This window comes from Crocodylus siamensis, chromosome 4 (assembly GCF_052110815.1).
Source record: "Crocodylus siamensis isolate JL-2025a chromosome 4, ASM5211081v1, whole genome shotgun sequence".
NCBI classification, from domain to species: Eukaryota; Metazoa; Chordata; order Crocodylia; family Crocodylidae; genus Crocodylus; species Crocodylus siamensis.
This window is the reverse complement of record NC_143398.1, coordinates 82,730,823-82,754,784: the sequence shown is the minus strand read 5'-3', so window position 1 is coordinate 82,754,784 and position 23,962 is coordinate 82,730,823. Positions and strand designations below refer to the sequence as shown.

At 45.7% G+C, this 23,962-nt stretch overlaps 1 protein-coding gene across 1 annotated transcript; it reads left to right on the top strand.

Annotated features, from left to right (window-relative positions):
- The first annotated feature begins 121 nt into the window (after nt 1–121).
- On the top strand, nt 122–5,373 carry DUSP6 (dual specificity phosphatase 6). Its single transcript, XM_090042660.1, has 3 exons — nt 122–799; nt 1,860–2,297; nt 3,847–5,373. Exons 1-3 carry the CDS (start codon nt 397–399, stop codon nt 4,152–4,154), a joined length of 1,149 nt encoding a protein of 382 aa, XP_089898786.1. The 5' UTR covers nt 122–396; the 3' UTR covers nt 4,155–5,373.
- The last annotated feature ends 18,589 nt before the right edge of the window (nt 5,374–23,962 follow it).

Genomic DNA, 23,962 nt, shown 5'->3' with positions numbered 1-23,962 from the left:
TGAGGAGCTGCTGGCACGGGGGGTGCGCGGGGCTGATTAAAAGGGACATTGATCGCGGCGAGGAGGAGGAGGAGCGGGGGGAGGAAGGGGGTGGGGGCATCATGTGCGGGAAGGAGGGAGCGGGGCTGCCGAGCTGCACGCGACGGAGCCAGAGCGGCGGGGCAGCGCGCTAGCGGAGCGGCAGGAGCCCCAGCCGTCCGCCGGCTCCATTGAGAAAAGCCGCGCGGCGCCCACATGCCCGCGGGGAGCGGGGCTGGCCCGGCTTCCCCGTGAGCTCGGCGGGGGAGGGCCGGGTGATTCAGCCGCCCCGGGTGGAGGGAGCCGCCGCGCCGCGCCGCGCGGCCCCAGCCTCGTGCTCCGCAGCCGGAGGGGCGCCGCGCCGAGCCCGCCTTCCCCATGCTAGAGACGCTCAGGCCCGCGCCCGGCGCGTCGGACATGGCGATCAGCAAGACCGTGGCGTGGCTCAACGAGCAGCTGGAGCGGGGCAGCGAGCGGCTGCTGCTCATGGACTGCCGCGCGCAGGAGCTCTACGAGTCGTCCCACATCGAGTCGGCCATCAGCGTGGCCCTGCCGGGCATCATGCTGCGGCGCCTGCAGAAGGGCAACCTGCCGCTCCGCTCGCTCTTCTCCAGCAGCGAGGAGGACCGCGAGCGCTTCGCGCGGCGCTGCGGCACCGACACCGTCGTGCTCTACGACGAGAGCAGCAGCGACTGGAACGAGAACACGAGCGGCGAGACCGTGCTGGGGCTGCTGCTCAAGCGCCTCAAGGACGAGGGCTGCAAAGCCTACTACCTGGAAGGTGCGGGCCCCCGCGCCGGGGAAGGGAGGGCTGAGGCTCGCGTCGGGGCGAGGAGCTCGGTGCCCTCCTTGCAGGACCTGAAGGGTGGGGGGGGGCATTTCTAGGGCCGAAGCTCTCACGGGGGAAGGGGCTCAGTGGCCTCCTTGCAGGAGCACGGGGGCATCTGAAGCCAGGGACATTTGTAGTGCCGGGGCTGTCGTGGAGGGAAGGAGCTCGTTGCCCCCTTTGCAGGAGCAGGGGGTGGGATCTGCAAGTGGGGGACATTTGTAGGGCTGGGGTTGTCATGGAGGGAAGGAGCTCGTTGCCCCCTTTGCAGGAGCAAGGGGAGGGGGGGATCTGCAAGTGGGGGACATCTGTAGGGCCGGGGCTGTCATGGGGGGGGCAAGGGGCTCAGCAGCCTCCTTGCAGAGCTGAAGTGTGGGGGGATCCGTTGGGCTGAGACTCTCATGGGGGGGGAAGGGGCTCAGTGGCCTTGCAGGAGCATGGGGCGGGATTCAAGGGTGGGGGGAGATCTGTAGGGCCGGGGCTGTCAAGAGTGGGGTAAGGGCTCAGCAGTCTCCTTGCAGAGATGGAGCATGGGGAGGATCTGTAGGGCCAGGGCTCTCATGGGGCTCAGTGGCTTTCTTACAGAGCTGGAGTGTGGGGGGAATCTGGAGAGCTGAGGCTCTCCTTGGCAGGGACAGGGGGGAAAAGGTCTTAGGGGCCTCCTTACAAGCATGGGGGATCTGAAGTGGGGAGAGCTGTTCCTCGTGGGGGGAGGAACGAGCTCAGCAGCCTCCTTGCAGAGCTGGAGCATGGGGGGTTCTGTAGGGCTGAGGCTCTCATGGTGGGGAAGGAGCTCTGGCCTTCTTGCAGAGCTGGAGGGTGGGAGATCAGAAGTGTGGGGGGGGGCAGTTCTGTAGGGCCGAGGCTGTCATGAAGGCAGGGAGGGGGCAAAAGGGACTGTGGCTTCCTTGAAGAGCTGGAGTGTGGTTGAGAGGCCCATCTGGGGGCAGCGGCTGCACTGGTTGCATTGGTTTTTTGTTTTGTTTTTGTTTTTTGCCTGCCCGCTCTCCTCCAGGCGGCTTCAGTAAGTTCCAGGCCGAGTTTGCCCTGCACTGCGAGACCAACCTCGACAGCTCCTGCAGCAGCAGCTCCCCGCCGCTGCCCGTGCTGGGCCTGGGGGGGCTCCGCATCAGCTCTGACTCCTCCTCTGACATCGAGTCTGACCTCGACAGGGACCCCAACAGCGCCACCGACTCGGACGGCAGCCCCCTGGCCAACAACCAGCCATCCTTCCCGGTGGAGATCTTACCCTACCTCTACCTGGGCTGCGCCAAGGATTCCACCAACCTGGACGTTTTGGAGGAGTTTGGCATCAAGTACATCTTGAACGTGACCCCCAACCTGCCCAATCTCTTCGAGAACGCCGGGGAGTTTAAGTATAAGCAGATCCCCATCTCCGATCACTGGAGCCAAAACTTGTCCCAGTTCTTCCCTGAGGCCATCTCTTTCATAGGTGAGACCTGCTTCTCCTTGGCACTCCGTCCCCACCAGTTGCTTCCACTCCGCACAGCTTAAAACCCTCCATCTCTTTTGTCTCTTAGCAGAGGCCCAGCTGTTGCACAGCTCTCTTACTTTGCGAGCTGCCTTTCCCTTTGCGAGGGCGGGGAGAGCGTGTCCTTCCAGGTTTAGCAGAGGCCTGGTGAATTATCAGTCGCATTCACAGGTCACGAGAATGTTAAAGATGTGTTCGGACTTTGAGCAGACAGGGAGTAGCTTGCCAGCCCCGGGTGTCCCATTTAGGGAATTATGAACAGTCTGCCCTGGCCATATATAAATATAAAATGCTTTTATTTTTTTTTCTTTCCCTTATTTCACAGCAGTTGGGGAAGAAAAAAAAAATCCCACCCCCTGAGTCAATGCTTTTAATGTTCTCCTTTGTTGCCAAGTGAGAAGTAGGATTAAAAGAAACTTCAGATTTATGGCCTTGCTGCTCTTGGGCGCAGCTTGTAGATAATTGCAGCACTTTCAAACGTGTGCTCTTTTAATTTAAATTTCCTGTAAATAACTGCACCCCATTTAGCCCTAACGTTTCTGCTAGATCTGAAATAACGCTACTTCAAATAATAGCACCCGTTGGTTTTGCAATATAAGCCCTTGCTGAAATCGGTAGGCATTGGAGCGAAAATAGCTGAGCCTATACCTTTTCGAATAGATCATACCTACTGTCCCTAACACACCTCCAAACTGTTGTATTACTTTATTCAGCTCAGCATTGTTTTTTCTTGCTCAACTTCCATGGTAACCCATGTCTCCTTTCTTGTAGAATTATCATTAATTGATGGGGGGGTTCAAAGGGCGGGTTGTGGGCATCATATTATCTGTTAGAAAGCTGTGTTGTAATCCGGTTGAGTGATACCGGTAATAGTGCAGAATGTAGGTAATCTGAGCACAGCAGGAAGAAATGTGGGCTGGGAGCCACAAAGAAACTAATCTCCAGGCATTGTAATGCATTTCCTATTACAAAGGAACCCATTTTCAAGCAATGTTGACATCCTGTTCCTCCTAATGGGCTGTCCCCTGTGACTTCCCTCATTCTTTTAAAATGCCTGAATACCTCCATTGTTAGCAGCACAACAGTTGGAGAATAATTTAATAGACCTTTGCAGTCTGCTTGTCTGTATCAAAAGCATTCAGTGACATATTGCTGGGCTTCCAGCATTCACCCGCTGGGGCAAATCTACCTAGAAAGAATTTTTTTTTGGTCAGAAATGTAATACAAATAGGGTCTTTAGATCCCAGTGCTAATACAAGTCTGCACTGTTCTGGGGATACTCTTCACTACATCTTGTTTTCTTTCAACCCAGATTCGTTTTTCACCAGTTTTCTGCAAGCACTTGGGGTGTCTGCCTCATCTCCCCATTGGCTGTGACCTGGTGCAGCTCCCCTCTTCTCCAAGGGGTTCCTCCTGATTTACACTAGCAGTCACTGGGACCAGACTGGGCCCCAGTTGGAGCAGTTCATAGCTGTTGTCTCATGTGCTTCCTCTCTCTCCCTCTGTGCAGACGAAGCTCGGGGCAAGAACTGCGGGGTCCTGGTGCACTGCTTGGCAGGGATCAGCCGCTCGGTCACCGTGACAGTGGCGTACCTCATGCAGAAGCTCAACTTGTCCATGAACGATGCCTACGACATCGTCAAGATGAAGAAATCCAACATCTCTCCCAACTTCAACTTCATGGGCCAGCTGCTGGACTTTGAGCGGACTCTGGGCCTCAGCAGCCCCTGTGACAATCGCGCATCCAACCAGCAGCTGTACTTCACCACCCCTTCCAACCAGAACGTCTTCCAAGTGGACTCCCTGCAGTCCACGTGAGCCCCCGGGCCTGCACCCCTCGATTGGCTGGCTTGTGCCATCAATCCTCAGTGGTTTCTCTTTGACAGCGGCAAAGAAATGCAGCTTTCTCTTTTGTGGTCCCCAGTGTGGGCAAGTAGCTGCCAATGCCTGCTAGGCAAGGTTACGCAGCACTGGGATGGGCTATCGCCAAGGGCGGCAACTTGCCAGAGTTCTCCAAGAAGGAACGCACCCTGTTGCCAGAAGGGAGGCAGCAAACGCTCAGTGCCCGCGCCCCCACCTATGCAGTGACTTGGAACTGAGGACTTCCAGCGCTTCGGGGGAGCCCAGGCAGCGTGATGAGCACATGTTCTCTAGTGACTGGAAATGTCCTACTTCCTTCTTTGCTTTCGGATCTGGATCTGTAACATACATCATTGTCTTCAGTGAAGACTGTCTCTTTTTTCTGAATTTAAAGGAGCCAAAGAGAGAGGTTTCAGCTCGATGTATTTGGAGTACTTGTTTGCCAGGACTCTGTAGAATTTTACTTGATCAATGTAAATATTTAATCTGAAATCGATTGGCAAAGTTTTTATTTTTTTTTTTAAATTTTCACATACATAAAAGAAATTGGCCTAAGGGACATCTACAGTTTTGTTCTCTTTATGCATTTTTGTGGGTTTTTCTTTTCTATTGCAGAGAATACATTTGCAGCATGCTTAATTTGATTGTTCAATTGAAGTAAACTTTCTTTGACAGAAAATGGCTATCTATGGTCAGAAGTTTGCAACTCGGATTTTCCAAACAGGTGCAGTCTCTTTTTTTCCCTCCTTCTCCCCCGTCCCACTTTTTTTCCACCCCCCCATGATGATTTTTTTTTCTTGCTCCACTTAATATTTTTTTCCTCTCATTATTTTTAAAGTTTTTTTTTTGCCTTACCTTTTGTAAATATTTGTCTTCAAACAGATTTTTTTTCACTTTTTAAGAATTTTCAGATGTGCTAAACAGTGCATTACCTCTGTACAAACTCTTCAGGGAGCTTCACCTCAAATGCAATATTTTGTGTCTTTTTTTTTTCTTTTTGTATAAAACTGGAAGTATGTGTGAGCATGTGTACCTGTGTGTATGCAAGGTGAACTTGCACATGGTTGCCAATAAGGGAGAGTCTCTAATTCATGGTGTAAAAGTTTAAAGATGGAATTTATTATAAGAATGTAAAACCTTAAATTATTAATAAATAACTATTTTTGGCTATTGAAAACATGACTACTTTATTTTCCCCCACTTGGGTGTGATTTTTTTTTTAATTGCACGTGTATCTGAATATTGGATGGGCAATGTCCCATATAGCCCCTAGTACAGAAAGTCCAGGTCCCTCTTTGGGCCCACAGATATCTAAATTAATTAATAGTGTACATACAGCACTATCACTGTGTGCACAAGAAATTAGTTCAGAGATCTTCTGCTTGATTACCAGAAAAGTTACATACAGAATGGTCCAGGCTCTTTTACTCTATCCATCAGGGTCCTGAAATCCTACAGTAAGGGTCAGTTTTCATGGCAGGAGATACTGATTTCTATGTATGCTTAAAGTTTTGGTCTTTCCGCTGAGAATGCCAGGAACTGGTCCTTTCTGTGGTGTGGATATTTATCTACCAGGAATGGATTTCAGAGATCCATAAGCAGTCTGCAGGCAGCAAATGACTTTCCATCACCACTGACTTGTTCTGGAGTTAAGAAGGTGAGAACAAGAGGAGGAAAACCTGTTAACTACCCTTGAACCATCTTGCTTTTCCTTCAGGCACACTGAAGCAGTTATGACTGTAGAAGGAACAAACTGGGCTATGGTGCTGCTAACACTTTGTACCATAACTTCCTGATTGTTATGGGACTTTTAATTAGGAACGATGGCAGGGCGCATTTCAAGGTCAGGATGGAGAATAAGTGGTGGGCTGGAATTCTGAAATTCCTGGCAACCAAAATATTTCATATAATTTTAGCAACTGCAAGGGTGTAAAATGAAAAGCGAACAAAATGTGTGGGGGGGGAGGGGAGGAATGAGTCAGTGTCTCATGCAATAGTGGCCTTGATTGAGTGAATAAACTGTGAAAGTAGAAGTGGGTTGCAGTTAAACTTGGCTTGTGTTAATCCAGTTTTGAACGGTTTCCGCTCTTGGCATTCCCTGTACTGTGCCGTTCAAAGTGGAGATTTGCAAGCAGCTCTAGCAATTTCCTGTCCAGCTGCAGCTCAAGTGACTCTTTTTTTTTTCTTTTCTTTTTTTTTTAATATGGTCTGTGGATAATTTTAGCCAGTTTCCTCTTTGTGGATTATTAATCTGCTTTCCTTGTAGAACCTACATAGCTGTGTTCCTGCTGTTCTGCTGAAGCCAACAGATGGCCTCCCCGCCACTTCCTCTTGTTTCACTGTGGGTTTGTTGTCAGGCCACTTCTGAAATTAATAATGTTTTCTGGCTGAGTGCCACAGGCCATTACCACAAAGGGGAAGTAACACATCTGAATAGCAGGAAGTCAGGCAGGGTCACAGTGTGAACTGAACCTGTTGAACATAATTGAGCCTCTCCCATTCAGCAAGTGTATGGCTTCCTTGTGGAAAAAAAAAAAAAACTCCCTAAAAAACCCTGCATCTAAGCAATTCATGCTGTGAAAGGTTGCTGCTAAATTAGTTGCAAATGCTAACCGTGGCTAGGTACTCAGGCGGTGGGGAGGACAGAAGTGCTGCACAAGGTTTAGCTCTTTTTTTTTTTCTTAAAGGTTTTGCTTTCTTTGCAAACTGCTCTAAAAACTCAGTATTCACAAGGGTTTCCTGCTTCCTTCCTGTTCCACCAAATGACTAACACTAAATTGGTGGTTCTGCAATTCATTAACTTTTTTTTTTCAGGACTAGCAAACAGCAAGGGTTAGTTTTTCAGCTGTTGTGAGAAGCCTTGATACTGATTGCAATAATTATACCAGCTGAGCTGCAAGCCCTGCTGGTTAATCGTGAATGTTCAAGTCAAGGGTAAGGAGTTCTACCCTGCTCTCCAGCATGTCTGCTGCAGCCTGTGGACCAGGGGAGAGAACATCTGTTTCCATGCTAGCACTTCTCAAACTTCCCAGATCTGTTTAACAGTTGGTCCCTCTATGTTCCCCTTGCCTGAAATTCACTTCTTCCCAAGTGTGTTTGCAATGCTCATCCAAAATCATTGTCTCCCTCCACCCTTGCTTCAGTCTTTGCTAGGGTTAGGCAGAGGTCTTTAGGCTCATGAGGTTGCAGGGGGAGCTTAGCAGCTGCTGCAGTAGTTGGGTTAATAAAGTAATTGGTAAGGGAGAGAAAATCCTTTGTATCTGAAGGGACACCCAAGGGGGTGGGAAGAAGGAGAATTCTTCACTGGGAGTTAAAGCATCTCAGCCCTGCTTGCTGCTGTTGTGGTAAATTGGGGGGAGGGGAACTGCTGTTAAGAAATTTCTAAGACTTTATTAATGAAAGCTGTACCTGCTGGGGATGAATTACACAATCGGGGAAATCTCTGCCATCCCACCCATGCTTCTGGCATTTCTCTCAACTTCAGTCTGTTTGTGGTGAATGTAGATTAACAATTTTGCTTTCGATTTAATGATATCAAGTAGGGACCTGGCGCTCCTACTCCTAGGCTTAGTTGCCTTATCTATGTTCTTCCAAACCACTTTTCCTTACTTCTTTACAACCTTTTGAACCTCCTTTCCCTTTTCTGTGTTGGTCACTTTGCTCATTCCTGAATCTCCTTGGTCATTTTTCTTGTGCTGTTTTCTTGCTTGTACCCCACATGCTTCCAGTTTCTTTTCATGCATCTCAGCCTCTTTGTCCTGCGTCTCGGTTTTCCAAGCCCAAAAAATCTCCTTCCTTCTCTTTTTTTTTTTTTCTGTCAGTGGGGTTTTTTTTTCTGTTTTTCTTACCCCCAAATCTAGTCCAAACTCCTAATGTAACATCAGGCCTCTCCTCTCTCCTTCTCCCTTCTAGGTTTTGCAATGAAAAATCAAGGCAGTTCACCCAGCATGTGGAGTTTTGACTGGGATAGTTTTGATGGATGTTGACGAGAGAGAAAAATGCCCACTTTCCCCTGTGCATAGTCAAACAGTTTACCTCCATTTCTTTCCCCACTATGTGGACTTGCCTAACTGCAATTGCTTGAGGAATTGTATATGGATGGAGGGGCTCATTGGAAGGCCACTGGAGACGGCAGACTGCCATCGTGTACAGGCTTTCTGAGGAATGTCCTTGAGATCCTGATATGGTGGTTTGATACTATCAGTTTCACCAGTACAAGCTTCCTCAGGGGGCCAAGCGTGCCAAGTTTTTCAGAAACTGGGACAAAGTGCTATTTTACTGTACAACCAACAGGGACCCTAAAACAAGACCAGACCAGACCAGGTATTCAGCATTACCTAGTCACCCTAGTTCCTTTTTGCCTCCCAGTTCTAGTTCTTCACTGCCTGTTGCCAGTTCTTCTGCTCCTTCCTCGGATAGCAGATTTAGTGCTTGCTGGCTTACTGCAGGTGAGGACCATGCAAACATAACTGCCAAACAGTGGGAGCAAGTATTAGCTCCAAAGTGTTCTTTTCCTACTGAGGGGAATGGTAATAGGGTCAGGCTAGCCTTCAGCTCCTCTTCCCTTCTATGCCTGGCAAGAAGTGGGATGGGACAGCCCCAGGCCTAGACAGCCAGGGTCACATATTTGTTTTGTCCAGTCTGATCTTAAATGAGTTAAGTCAGGGGAGGGCAATTATTTTGGGCAGAGGGCTGCTTACTGAGTTTTGGCAAGCCATCGAGGGCTGCATGACAGGCAGCCCAGAGCAGGTTAATATTAATTTTCTAAAATTTTAGGGGCCCCGTGGGCTGGATAGAATGGTCTGGTGAGCTACATCTGGCCCCCGGGCTGCATTTTGCCCTCCCCTGAGTTAAGTGATAAGATTCCCACCAAGTCATTTCTGTAGTCTTATTGGGAGAAGGTTCTCAGTTCTCCCTTAAAAGCTCTCCAGATTACACAAACCAGGCCATCACTCTCCTTCATGTATAGTTACAGGAAACTGCACGATTGGACTAGCACCTCTATTTGGCTTTTTTTCCTTGAAGGAAGCATGTTCCTTTGGGATTATCATAGATCACTGGAAGCCAAGACTTCTGGACCTTTATGAGACATGTATATTTTTTCCTGCTCACAATTACAGAAGTCAGAGACCTGTGCTGGAACAGACCCTACCCTAGGACCTTATACTAATTTCACTGGCCAGTTCATGAATAACAGACTCCTCATGGGTGACTGTTGCTACCTTAGTCAGGGGGGGCACGTGTCCCCCCCAGCAACCAGTTAGCGACGGAGGCAGTCAGTGACAGGGACCGATCTCACTGACCGAGGTAGGAGGGAAGAGAGGGGTCCCTCCAACCCATTGCCGATTACTGCGGCCACTTCTGGAAGTGGCTGTGGCTGCAGCTGGTTCTGGGAGCACAACAACGTTTAACTTCCTGGCTGGTGCTTGCAGGGTAGGGACTAGCGCTCCCACCTGCCCCCCTGCCGGTTGCCTAAGCAGCGACTGTGGCTGGTCGGGGGGGCACCAGTGCTTTGAAGGGGTGCACGTGTACCCCTATGCACCGCCTATGCATTGCCACTAAGACTTCTGTTAATGAACAGTTCTTTACTTCTGTAAGCAAATTCTCTTATCTGGTTCATGGAGTTTGTGGATCTGGCTAATAGAAATCAGTGGGAATTTTACCCTTGCTTTCAATTAGAGCTGAACTGGGTTGTTAGTTATCCACAGTGTGCTTGGAAATTTTCTAATAGTAAAACTAACTCCTAGACAGTAAATAAAATGCAATGGTAAGAGGGTGTATTATAGAATTAGCTGGCTATTTAAGTTTGTAGAAAAGCTTGTACCCCTCATTGCAACCCTCCTGCTTTCATTTTCACGACTGTCTGAATAATCTACCACTTAGTGAAATCTTCTGCAAACTCAGTCTGACTGTGTTCATTTTGTCATAGTTCAAGCAAAATCTCGAATCTCTTGAGTGCTGGAAATTTTTTTTTTTCTTAGTAAAAAGGTGTAACTGTGTTTGTTTGTTCAGAAGTATAAGAAAAAGCTGAGTTTTTAAAACATTTTAAATACGGTACAGTCGTAGGCTCTGTTTTTCAGGCTTTGCTTGTGCTGAAGTCAGAGGGAGACTTGCTTTAAAGACTGCAGAGCAGCCTGGAAACATCAGTTAGCTGCACATCTAAGCTTCCATATATAGAAAAGCTAATTGTTTTGCGTATTGATGAGTGCTTTGTGGTACACGGGCGACTAGTGCCACCTTATCAGGAGGGGCATGTGCCTCCCAGCAACCAGTCAGTGACCAGGGGGCGGGGATCAGTCTCACTGACCGGGTAGGTGGGGGTCCCCCTGCAGCCGATTTGTGCCAACCAGGAAGCAGCTGTGGCACTCCCAGAAGTGGCTCCCATTCCCCAGCTGGCGCTCACAGGGGGGGCCACTGGTGCTCCTGCCTGTCCCCCTTCCCATTGCCTAAGCAGGGAGCATGGCCTGTCAGAGGGTGCACCAGTGCTCTCAGGTGGTAAACGTGCATCTATCTCCGTGCGCCCCCTACACATCACCACTGGTGTGGTATAACTACTATGCAATTATTGCATAAACACAGAGCCAGATTCTGCCCTTAGAGACCTCCACACATGTACACGCATCTGCTGAGTGCATTGAGATGTGCAGTCATTCCTGAGGGCTGAATTCTACCTGCAGATTCAAAAACCTGAGGTCTCACAGCCAAAGGGACACACAAAGTATGTTGGCATTTTTCAATAGCAAGTTCTGATCCAAGGGACTCTGTGCTCCCCAAGAAAGTCTGGAGCTGGGGGTGCTGCATCATGTTGCACCTTTCCTTGGTATCTGAATTTTGTGCTGTTACTGGTTAGACTTCTAGGCAGACAGCTGGTGTGGGAGTTTCCCTCATCCCAGTGTAGTGATTGTCCCCATAAGGAAGAGGATGAATCAAATTTAGAGGTTTCCTGTTGTTTATTTTCTCAGGAATCTGAAAGTATTGAGCTGTTTTGGAGTGGTCTCAACCATGGCTTTCTCCCCGGAAAGCAATGGCAAAGATGGTGAAAGAAAATGACCAGAAACAAGTCTAGATAATTATAAAGTGTGGGTGTAGATTATGTTTAGGAAACAGTTCCTAAGGACAGAAGTTGAAATGCAAGGCTGTATTTGAGGGATGCGGGGGAAATGCATGCTGATCTATTTCACAACTGTGTTCCGCACGACTCAGAAAAAGCACTGAATGCTGGCACCATCCCATCCCTAAACTGTTCCAGCACTACAGATACCAAAGACATAAAAATGATACTATGTGGGAGGTCTGTTTACTTTAGCATGGAGACCACGGTGAAGCACTTCAGTCAGAGTGCCAGAGGCACAAGTGCTTTGGAAATTTCTGCCACAGAGGTTTGCTAAATACATCTCCTCCTTTTCCAAATGGGTAACATTCTTGAACAACCACAACCTTTTGTTTATTTAAATGAGGTTTCCCCGTCTTCCTGTTATGGACACTCTCTGGGGATATTATTGAACTTCTTTGCTTCCCTCCTCCCCTCCACTTATTTTTTCGCTTTGCTGATCTTAGCTGTGTAGAAGATAAATTTTCATTTGGACACACATTGATCTGAAAAACAGACTTGAGCACTGCCGACTTGGTTTGCCGTGGCAAAAATACTTGCTTGTAGTTTAGAGGTGACACTTGCTTCCTTTTCACAGGGCTGAGCTTGTTAGTTGATGAAACATCACCTTAAAAAAATAAAAATAAAAAGTAGGACAGAATTTCTATTGCGGGCTTGGTGTTTAGAAAAACATGTTTATAGTTCAGATCGAAAACCAGTATCAACACATAATAATACAGAAGTCCAGTGCACATAGACCAGTTTAAAAATGGCAGAAACTGGTCTAAGTTAAACCCGGATGGATTCAGTATCAGATTTAAGCAATTTAGATTAGCCCAATCTATCAAACTTTTGGACCAGATTCCCAACTTAAGTTAGGTTGCTGGTCCCTGGCATCCCAAGATACTTTGTGGTCCCCGGATAATCCCCCCTTGCAAGGGTGGTGTGCTAGTCTCAGCTGTGCTCATCTGCTCTGCCTGAGTGAGCTCGCACAGAGCCAGCTGCAGGCAGGAGATGGGGCTGGGGGCTGTGCCAGCTGTCAGCAGTGGTTGGATGTTGAGGGGAGGTGGGGGAGAGCAGACCTGCCTGGCTCTGGCCCTGGCCTGAGCCAGCAGAGCCTGGGGGGAGGAAGGGAGGGTGGCATTGCTCCTCTCCCCAGTACAGCTGGCTGTCAGTGGGGGAGGGGGAGCAGAGGCCCCATCTATGTGATCCTGACCCCCCCCTCCAGACCCAAGCCACCACAGATGGGGGGGTACATGATGGGGGGACTCTGCTTCCCTCCCTTCTGCTGCTAATAGCTGGTTGCTGTCAGCGGGGCAGGCCTGGGGTCGACACCGGCCAGCTAGGTTGGGCAGAGGGATGAAGGAAGCTGCCACAGTGCAGGCTTCCCCCAGCTGCACTGGCTTGTGTCTGGGAGGGCTGGGGCCAGGGTGGAGACTTTTGCTCTCCCCCCCCGCCCCCGCTACTGCTGACAGCCAACCATGGGTGGGGAGAGTGAGGCTGAGGAGAGGGGCAGTGCTGGCCAGTCTGGAGTCGCCAGCTGCTTGACTGGGCTTGAGACTCTCCAGCAGTCTGCTGGGAGGCATGAGGGAGCACCCCCAACCTGCTGGCCTTGGCCAGTGCAGGCAGCCTGTGTCCCCTCTCCACTGAAGGGCAAACATCTGTTCTATTCACTCCTGACCTAGCCTAGGGTACTTAAAGCATGAAACTTAGGCTGCTTGAGCCTCAGGTTTTTTGAACATCTATACTTAGACATAGAGTCTGATCTTTTACCCTTTGACATTGGTAGTCTTTTGAATATTTGGGAAAGAGTTCAAGTTTGCACTCAGAATCTCTTCAACGATATTAGCAGGTGCAGCACATTGTATTCAGTTGCAAAATATTTGTTTTAAGTTTATAACTTGATTTTAAAAAAGCTACAGAACTTATGCAGGTCAAAATGTCAAACACCAGAGAGAGCTTTTTTTTGTTATTGTCAAGAATGATGTTTACTTGTAGATATTCATGATTTTATGTTTTTCATGGAAACCATGAAAAAAAGCAGTTTCCAGGAACCCTGTGATAATGGCAATCATTCCCCATGATTTTGGTGTGGAATCACCAGGAAAAAAATGTTGGCTCCTCAGTGAGAGTTGTCATTCCTCACAGACTCTGAGGCCTGGCCTCACAGGGTTGGGGGGAAGCTGCAGGCATGAAGGGGAGCAGTAAAGATGGCAGCCACCCCTGCCTCTCACTGCTGATTGGCCAAAAGAGTTGCTTGTTGTGCGACCCAGCCCCTCCATCAATCAGTGGAGAGGGGTGGGGCCACTTGATGGGCAGCTCTCTTGGCCAGTCAGTGATGAAGAGTGGGGCTATCGGGGCCAGTCAGTGGTGGGAGGGAGGGGGGCCACCATGGAAAATAGCACCATGCACCACAAGAAATCTGCAATTTCCCGCAAGAATTAAGTTGATCCCTAGTTATAGGATGTGTTACCAGAACTTGTTAAAGCATAAAGGCAAAAACATCTAACCAATGAGAGGTCCAGTATTGTTTTACTGATAATGGTAATCCATGCTAATGACAACATAAATGATGCTCACCCTGCCAGTATTTCTTGTAAACCCTTCTTCTTGAGGGGATTCACATGGGAACCCTAAAACTCACTTTGAAAGAGATTTAGCATGATAATTCTCACTCTGGGTGAAGTTCTCCATCTGTGAAGATGTGTTAGTTACAAATGCAAGCAAAATATGGCCTATATTTAAGAGCATGCCAAACAACTACAGTACATTACTGTCTTCTAATACATTTTTCAATTCCAAACTTGGCTCTTTTGTCTAAAATGAAATGTTATGGTCTGCAGCTATCTACTAAGCCCCTTGTATTTACAAATTATAGTCAGAGCAGACCTCACTGCTAAGTCCTTTTGTTAGGCTGGGATAATGGGCAGGCTATGAGGAATAGACAGGAAGGGATGGGCAGACTGGGAATAGGTAGAGACATTACACACAGAAAAGGAGATTGACCAGGTAAAGACACTGGGGTTTGGCAGAGAGGCATGACAAGTGGAAAATAGGTATGCAAGAAGGCTGGAACTGGGAAAAGGAGCCTAGAGTGGAGAAAGCAGTATTAGGAAATGGAAAGATTTGAGGGGAGAGGACAGGTAGTGTCAAGCCTGAAGTGGGATGGGATAGACTGAGGAGCCTGTGCCACTGGGACACACTCCAAAGTCTGGAGGAGATTGTATCTCAAGATTTTTGTGCCGTACCAGACACTCAATCCAAATTACTAGTCCCCTTTGAGAGCTGAAGCCTATTTCCTGACTGTTGTTGTTTTCAGCCAGATTCTGAGTATTTATTGGTCATAATAACTTATCTCACACTTGTGTAGCTATATTTTTATGTCCACCTAAATAAATGGAGTTACACTGGCAGAGAACTGAAGTGATTCTGTGCTAAATCAGGCCACACAGTTATGCAGACAAGTACCTTTCCTCTGTGTATACTTGAAAAGACAGCTCTTACAACATGCACTTTTAAACAAGAGTTACTATTTTCATGAATGTAGAAGAAAAGCTTGCATATTATTTTAGAAAGGAATACGATATGATTTCGTTGCTTTGGCCTGTTATAGTTTACCCATTGTTGTCTCAGGAAACAATTCTTGCTCTGCCAAGATTCAAGCTATTTTTGGATTCTGTATGTTACTCTGGAAGTTGTTAATCAAGCGGGTCTTTAATTTGCCAACCTGGTTGAAGCCAGTGAGGTTTGTTAAGCACCCTTCTTTCAGACTAACTGGAAGGGAAGAAGCAATTAAATAGTTCCCTTTTTTGCAGCAATAACTGGAAACAATGGAAATCACTACAAGGCACTACACAACAAATGAGCAATACTAAGCTACAAGGTTTGAGGGCTTTCCCTGGGATTAGCTGCAAATGCAGGAGTGAGGGGATTGGTTGGCAAAGGGTGTGTGAAAGGAATAAAGCCAACCAAAAGCTCACTAGACAGTGAGGCTAAGGACAGAAATTACACATAAGCTGGTTTAAGTGATCAGAAACCAGTTCAAATCTATGTAATACAATGCAAGTTCAGTACACATAGGCTAAGTACAGACCACCAAAAGCCCAAAGCTTAAGCAGGGGGCATGGCCAGCACACTGAGCTGGGGAAGAGGGGATTAAAGCCTCTCCCAGACCCTAGCTCGGGTTTGCCTGAAGGGGAAGTCCCTAATGCTCCTCCCTGCCCCCTCAACTCCAGTGGGGAAGAGTCTGGTAGGGGCTGCCCCACTCCAAGCAGACCCAACTGTGGTCCCCAGCTGTGTTTCCTACCCCCACCCCCTTGTCAGCCAGCCCTCACTGCTCCAGCTAGGGAGCAGAGGGCCAGCAACAGCCCTGCTCTCTGGAGCTGACAGCACAGCCCAGGGCTGGAAAGCATCCTGGGATGCTGGAGGACTCTGATTTGACTTGAACTAGGAAGAGGTCTGGAGCAGAAGTTTCATAGACTGGTTTGACCTAAATCTGTTAAGTCTGATACTACTTTCAACTGGGTTTATCTTAAACCAGTTTCAGCCATTTTGAAACTGGTTTATGTGCATTGAACTTCTGTTCTGTTACAGGTTTAAACCAGTTTCTGATCACTTAAACAGGTTTATGTGCAACTTCTGTCACTAGCCCTAGGGAACAGAGAGAAGTGACAATTTTCCCTTGATCTGGCCACAGAAAGCAGTTTATAGTCATGACCAAACACAAGCTCATGGCTTCAGATAGCTTCAAAAAGGGCCAATCAGGTGAAAACTTGCATGAGGGGTCAGATGAAGACATTTAAAAATGGAGCGTATTCTGTAACTTCCATCTGCACTGCCTCCCAGCCTGTTGCTGTTCTCAGAACGGGAGGGGGGAAAGGAAATGGGGGGAGTTCAGCCTGGGGTCTTTTCAGTCCCCACTGGAGGGTGTGGGGTGGGTGTACTGGACCCTCCTTCCCCTCAAGCACTGGCTGGGGAACCCTAGAATGTGCTCACTCTCTTCCCTTTCCCCTCTGCCATTCTGAAATAGGGATAGGTTGGGGAACAGGAGGGGCTGTTGCTAGGAGAAACTAGCTGCAGGCTCACAGCCAGCAGCTACAGTCTGCTCCCCTCTGGAATCAGCAGTGTACACAACTTCTGTTTGGTCCAGGGGATTGTTGTAACTCAGAACAGTTCCTGCAAAGTGTTCTCAGTTACAGTGGGGAGCTGCATTTCTGCCTGCACCCATAAACTGCTTTCAAAATGGCCAAAACCAGTTTAAATAAGCCTGGATGGATACAGTATCAGACTTAACTGTTTTATGTTAAATCAGTTTCTTGAACTTCTGTCCCAGATCCCCTCTAGATTCAAGTGAACTCACAGTCCCCCAGCATCCCAGGATACTTTGCACCTCACCCGCAAACCCCGCCTCACAGAGTGGGTGGGCTAGCCTTGGCCTAAGTTGTCTGCTCCAGCTGAGTAGAGGGCATGCTCTAGCACCCTTCAGCTTCTGGCCTGGGCTTCTGCAAGCATGTAGCTGTATTTCCAAAATCAAAAGTGAATGTATGTTCACTTGCTTATCAGCTTAGACTAAGTTGCAAAGACTGAATTGATCCAGTATTGTGTTTTTTGTCTGTACTTAGCCTAGAGAAGCAACAGAGAGCCTGCTCCTAAGAGAGAACAGAGACAATACTTCTTGGGCACAGAACTAGCAGGAGTGATAGGAATGGAGATTTCTGAATACAGAATTTTGTCTGCTGATGTTTGTTTCTACTGGGTTCAGGGAGACAAGACTTCATATACAAACAAGCTTGCACCAAGAACTCGTCTGACTCATCTACACAATATCTCCTCCAAACACAAAACGAATTGCACACACTGAATATTGCTGAATTGTTTGAGCTAAAAGGGGTATGGCTTTAATGTCACATTAATATCAAGGATACAGCGTAACACAAAATTTACTCCCCACTGTCATTTTCTATCCACCTTTTTTTTTTTTGTTTATACATAACTCTTTATACAACAGCTATAGGGGGCTTCTGTGATTCATAAAATTAAACCCAAAAATAAAAGCTGCTGTAACTCTGCTTTGGAGGTATATTGTTCAGTGTTTTAATGGGAGAAAATTTTCATTTTGGACAGACTATTACACAAGAATAAGGCATTTGTGTATAGTTTTTTAAAAGTAGGAAAGTGTTATTTCTCCCATTTGTCATAGGTGTTTTCCTTAGGTTCCTGTTTCACCTGATCACCTTTAGAATCCAACATAAAGGTGTTATTAGGTGGGCATCTGACTAAATTAATTCTGACTACTATGCATTCGGATATAAATTTTCTCCATCTAAATGATTTCATAATCTATAAGGAGTTTATACCAGGGCCAAAGGAAAGATATATTAACCAGAATCCATGTTGTTATTTATTCAGCAAATGCTTGCAGATGAACTGATCCATGATTAAACCATATAACACCAACAGCTGTACCATATCTGCCTTAAGTGAATTATGTCCCAGACAGAGGTCTTTGCATCCAAGGGACTCGGTATTTTTCCTGCTCCGTCTGTGTAGAATAGCTAGCAATGCCGTAATTATCACAAAATGCATTTGTAATTTTCAATCTCTGCTTCAGGAGGTTGTCTCAAAAGAGAAATTGCTTTGTGTTCATGATTAGTCATTGCAAATTATTTCCTTTAAGGCAGCATAACTAGGTTTTAAACCTGACCAATGCAAAAGAAAGATGCGACTTTGAAAGATCTTTTCAATCAAGTTTATGAGCAAAAGAAGTTCAAGTTTCCCAGTAAAGTAAGTTAAGTGATGATTGAAGAGGGACTAACTTTAAAAAAGTACATGAAAAAAGAGAATGCTATTCCTTTTTTGCAGAGATGTCTGGTTGGGTATGCTTATGGCAATGCTGGCAACAGCCTTGTGTTTAAACAACCAAAAGTCAGAAGTTTTTCAGCATGCCCTCAGCTTTAAGCACACACTTAATTCACTTTGACTTAAATAGGATCTTAAAATATGCTCAAATGATGTGTTGAACTGGAATTAAAGCAGCATGTTTACAATTGTTTTGTCCCATGCACCTTTTTGCAAATCTCATTTCACTCCATCTTTTCTCCTACCTGAGCTTCCTAATAAGGCAGTTTCAAAAGATCAGACATTTGTCTGTGTTTAAGTTTTATTCTAACTATGTTAAGTAATGTTGACATGAGGTAGTAAGTATGTACTGCTTATGCCAGCACAATAGGTGACATGCCAGTCATAACTCCTCCATGCAAGCTTCACCATCTGACTGCACTAGCAGCCTGGTACCTCAAGTGTTTTCCCTAGGGAGATCTCCCTCTACTCACCTGCCATGTCTTGATTTTAATGAAAAGAAAAAGGAGGTTCCAAATTGGGGGTGATACACTGCCTGCAGGTAGGCTCTCATTATGAGTGTTCCTTGGGGCTCCTCTTCCCCTACACCCTATCCACTTTCCAACCAAGTCTAATCAATGTTATGGTGCATGGTGTTACAGGTATGTGCAACCAGCATCTTCAGGATTGCTACCCATTCAATGAGGCAAGGTTGTCCTGATGAGAGGGTCACATGTGGTTGCCTCTGACGTCCTCAAGAGTTTAATCGGGTAGTATTCCAAAATCAATTTTCAAATCAAATAAACTTCCTAACTCAATTCATAAGCCAAGAAAGTCCTTGGTCAAATCCAGATGAAATATGTTTAATTCATTCACAGGTCCCAGTTCTTGGACCCTAATCGTTTCAACACAAAGGGTAATTAATTGTGAGGACCAAATCCAGACTGCTAATTTCTTCCCAAATTTTCCCAATATCAGTTATGTCTTCAAGTAATTTATACATATAAGTAAATCAATATGGCAGCCACTTATGACAAAGCCGGGCTCTTAAATTAATATATGGACACATAATTCTCTAAATCCTCAGACTATTGTAATGTGTGATTAATCACCTGAAGCTTTTGAAAGGAGAGACCAACTGAAAGAAAAAAAAAAGGTGCAACCCTAGCACTCTCAGTCCTGCGATGTCAGGGGTACTCACCTCATGTGCCCCTTATCTACTCCAGTCTGCATGCAGAGTCCAGCTGCCTCCTCTTCCCTGCCTAGGGCCTCCAGGGCTGAGAACCCTTCTGGGTTCTCCATGTGTGGTTCTGAGTGAGTCTTTCCCCTGCTCCTGGTATGCTGATCTAGTGGAGCTGCAGGGCTCTCAAGGATGCCTCCGCTCAGCTTTCTTGCCTTCTTACTAATGCTTCTGGTGTGGTCTTATGGCATCATTCCCTGTGCAGGAAGCACATACTCTTAAACATGCTGCAGCTGTGTACATTGCTCTGTTTCATGGGATTCTGCACCTATGGGTAAGTCATGCCTGTCACCAGCCATTACCAGGCAAATTCCCTTTGTGGGTTGAGACCCCTCAACACGGGTTTCACCCCTCTCACAGGGTAATAGCCCTCCCCAGCCAGTTGCACTGGGACAAAGTGCATCCTTTTCATAGCAAATCCTTTAAGAAGATCATTGTCCTGCTTATGAAGTCCAAAGATAACACAGAAATCCAAGAAACAATCAAGTTGCCTGGTTCTCTTGAAAAATATATACTTAAATGCCAACATTTTCTAGTGTGTGTACCTGAAGTTAGGTATTTCAATCCATATGCAACCATCTAGAGCAGGCCTCGGTTTCAAAGGCTGTAAAAACCCTCAACTCCCATTCAGAGGTCTATAGAACAAAAATGTCAGTGGCAGAAGCCGGCAGCCTCCTTGTAGCAGTTTTTGAGAACAAGGTGTAGCTGATTCTTTTAGATTGGTTGCCTTTGATACCAGTGACCTTGAGGTGTTGGTGTCATGTCTGTTGTGCCCGGTGAGAGTGAATGGCATTGCACTAGCATGACCTCATTCCTTTTTTGAAAAAAACCGGAGAGTAATTCTGGGTAACTTTGCCAGAATAGCGGAGTCTTTTGCATGAAGGGGCTGCACAGTTTCATTTGTTTCTCCACCTCTCTGGTCTGCTTACAAAGTTTCAAGGGATTTTATTAAGGAAATAAAAAGTGAGCTTGGGTTTGGTATATGGATGATGTGTACCTCCCCCTCAGCTGATCTTGGTATGTCAGCAGAACGGATGTTCTGCTCTCTGGTAGAGACTAAGGCAGGATGTGAGCTAGTGGGCTGAAGCTCAATCTGATAAAATGGAGATAGTGTTGATTGGAAGAGGAAAGCAGCTAGAGTATCTGTTAAATATCCTGAGTGAGAGAGTTCATTTGCCACTTATCTGGTAGGTTTTCATGTTGGAGGATTAATTAGAACCACTGTTTCTACTGGGTGTGTAAGCAGAGGACAAAGCCAAGAGGGCATTTCCCAGCTGTGTCTGCTAAAATGAACATGACTGTTTTTGTTGGCATGCCAGGTAGCCAGCAGACTGGTAGCTGCACTGATGCATCCATTTGTCACTTTGGGAATAAATTTTTGTGAGGATCAGCATATGACTGTACAAGTTAAGGCTACTCAGAATCAGCAAAAATTGGCAGTCCATTTGCTGAACAAAATGCACTCATGGTATGAAGGTGGCACTTGTGAATTTTCAGGCAAAAGCCATGGTCCGATTTTTAAACCTATACAGTCCTAACTACTTCAGAAAATAAAATTTCCTCTGTCCTCATGCATAGATGCTAGCAGTTAGTCTATAAAGTGCATATCTACCCTGCTGTCCATCAGTGGAGATGGCCAGGCGCAAGTTGCTTTGTTAAAAACGTGGGGAAGCTGCTAATATTTCATTTGGCCTTAGAAGCCACTTTGCTCTGAAATGTGCTTCTTCCTCCATAGGCCATCTGAACCCAAATTTGGGGGCCTTTGGATTAGGTTTAAAAGATCCATTTCTTCTGGTCGTTTAGGAACTGATTCCAAGCCCAAATGAAGTCAGTGAAATAATCCCTAAGGCCCTAGTTCAAAATCATTTGAAGGTATGAGGATGATAATGATGATAATTATAATGATACGTTGGCTTTTGGGGAGTGGCATGTAGCCATTTATTTCCTTAAAATGGAAAAAGCAGTTTATGGTTTCTGACATGCAATGACTTAATGTTGTTCATTTTAACTTTTATCAGGGTGCCCAATGCAAAAAATGGCCCCTACAATATGAAACAAAGCTTCTTTTTATCTCATTAAATAAAAACGAATTACATCACAGAAATGTCTATAGATATTGTACTCCTAACTGTGCTCTTACTTAAAAAACAGGAATTATCTAACTTTCTCTGGATTTGAAAGTCTAGCATGTATTCCACTTAATTTCATAGCCAATTCTGCATTGTCTCAGTGGAGCAATTTTAATGTTAACACTATCTGCCCTGATCTTTCTTTGTCCAGTTAACATTTCCTTGACCCACAGTTCAACCCTTTACAAAGTAACCTCAAGCTCTGGTCATGGTAATTCAACCTTCACCCCAGCTGATTCCGAATACCTAACCTCAAGGCCTGGAGGAGAAGATTAACAGACTTTACCCTAATTACCTGTTATTGTGTAGCTGTTAAAAAAGATTTTGGCTCCAGAAAATGAGGCTGTAGCCAGACAGAAGGGTAGCCTGGGGTTCAAAAGTCTATCAATCTCTGGCTCTACAGGCCTATAAAAGCAAAGTGTTGACTGAATGCAAACAGCCTACATTTTGAGAGGCCCTGTCCTAGGAAATGACAGCAGGCCATCAGTCATTAGAAACGGAGGGGGTCAGAGGAGTTCTGATGACTCCTCCCTGACTTGTTAATGGATAGCTGCATTTGATTTCCCCTTCTGTGTGAATGCCTGACTTTGTCCTGCCTCTAACACTACCAGCTTTTTCCTCTGCCCTCTGTTCTTGGGACTTATGAATGGACTAGCCACTCTGACATAAGCACGTTGCAAAAGAGGCATATTGAATATATAAAGTATCTACAATGAAATAATCTAATGCTTTTCTAGTTGGCATTTTTTAGTTAATTGTAACAATCTCTGATTAGTAATTAGCGAGGGGAAGGGGAGTTATTTCAGCGGGATGGGAGCAGGGGTTCCTTTGATTAAGTGTGAAGCAGTCAGTCATCTCCTCAACCTTCAAGTATTAAATGTCACCCAGAGGTCAAAAGGCTTTGCAAAGAATGTAAAGTTCAGAATTTTTTAAAATTAAGCTACACGCTGAAATTCTTTCAAGTCAATCCCTGAACAAGTCATGCTTTAGATCAGCGCACACACAAAAATACTTCTTTTTAGTGCTTCCATGCAGCCTTTCTGAACATCACAGAAAACAAGGAATTTAAAGCAGTCAGTAAAAAGGCTTTACTTCTTGTTTTGTTCTTTTGCCGCAGTAATGATTTTTTTTATATTCTGTTTAGTCTTTGGTTAAAGTCCCCATTCCATGAGGTCATTCATGTGTAAACAAGATTGTAATGCTATCTGGCTAACAAATGTTTCACAAGTACTTTTTAAAGGGATGCTTTGACTCAAAGGTTTGATATATCTGAGAACTTTTTTTTTTTTAATCTAAGACTTTGGTTTTGGTGATCTATTTTTGTTAAATACCAGTCTGCAAGAGAGTTATTGACTGTGATGTTTTCTTCCAACCAGATGGTAAAGTAAATCTACAACTAACTATATTCTTTACCGCAGTTGATGTTTCTTAGGGAAATTCATTCACATAAATGTAGGCCAAACAGAACATTCTTACAAAGACTTATGTATAAATGACAAAGTATATTTTTAAAATATTCTATATACTTATTAGAAATAGCCGTAGTTCATTCAGTCTAAAGTGCTAATGGAATCCATCAACCTCAGATCTGTAAATCTTCCATGTTATTTTTGTGACTACCATGCTTGGAATTCAAAAGACTTTCTGAAACAGGGACCTTTTGATCTCTGGACTAAATCTTCCAACACCCTTCTGGAACAACTAGGCAAAACAAATTTATTACCTCATTATCTATTTTGAAAGAACTACTTAACTTCTGAAGAGAAGGACTCCAATAGCCATGTAATCCTCTTGTGTGAAGGACCATTATAAGGAAATGCGCCTATCAGCGAAAATAGTTTGAATTCCATGCCTGGAGCCTAAGTCGAGCTTAACTCAGTCATTCTTTTCCGAGCTGAGGATCCTGTTCCTGAGTTTCTATGGCTCTTTGGTAAAACCTTGTTTCATATTTTACTGTTAGCTGGACTAATGTGAAATGTGGGAGGTAGGGAAGGGAAATATAGACAGCCCTATTCAGATCACAGCTTGTACCCACCTCTTCAATAGACTTCAGTTCCAGTTTAAGCCTAGCAAGAGGATGAAAACAATGCTCCAACATATCTAAGGTCATGTCTAGGTTCAGGAATAGTCTTAGTTCAGCATTCACTGCAACTGCACTCACGACAATGTTTAAATAAGGACAATCAGGAGTTTCCAACAGGTTTACCTTTACTTTGAGCTCTGTTGCTGTTTATCCTTATGCATCCTTCTCTATTCTGAGAAGTCAGCAAAAGTGCAATTCTATTCAGTATCAATTCTGAGTTAATCCCACATGAAGATACAATTTAATGCAGTTACAGTCTACCTCTACAATAAAGAACCAGGGCCCAGATTAGGAAAAAAGATCTGTGTATACTGATGTTTTTTAGCCAGTATTTTTTGTGCCTTTCCTCTGATGTGTGATTCAGCAATGCAATGTCCTACTTTAGTG

Coding starts and splice junctions, on each gene's coding strand:
- DUSP6 (XM_090042660.1), top strand. CDS start 397: ATGCTAGAGACGCTCAGGCCCGCGCCCGGCGCGTCGGACATGGCGATC. Junction 800..1,859: donor CAAAGCCTACTACCTGGAAG/GTGCGGGCCCCC, acceptor GCTCTCCTCCAG/GCGGCTTCAGTAAGTTCCAG. Junction 2,298..3,846: donor TGAGGCCATCTCTTTCATAG/GTGAGACCTGCT, acceptor CCCTCTGTGCAG/ACGAAGCTCGGGGCAAGAAC.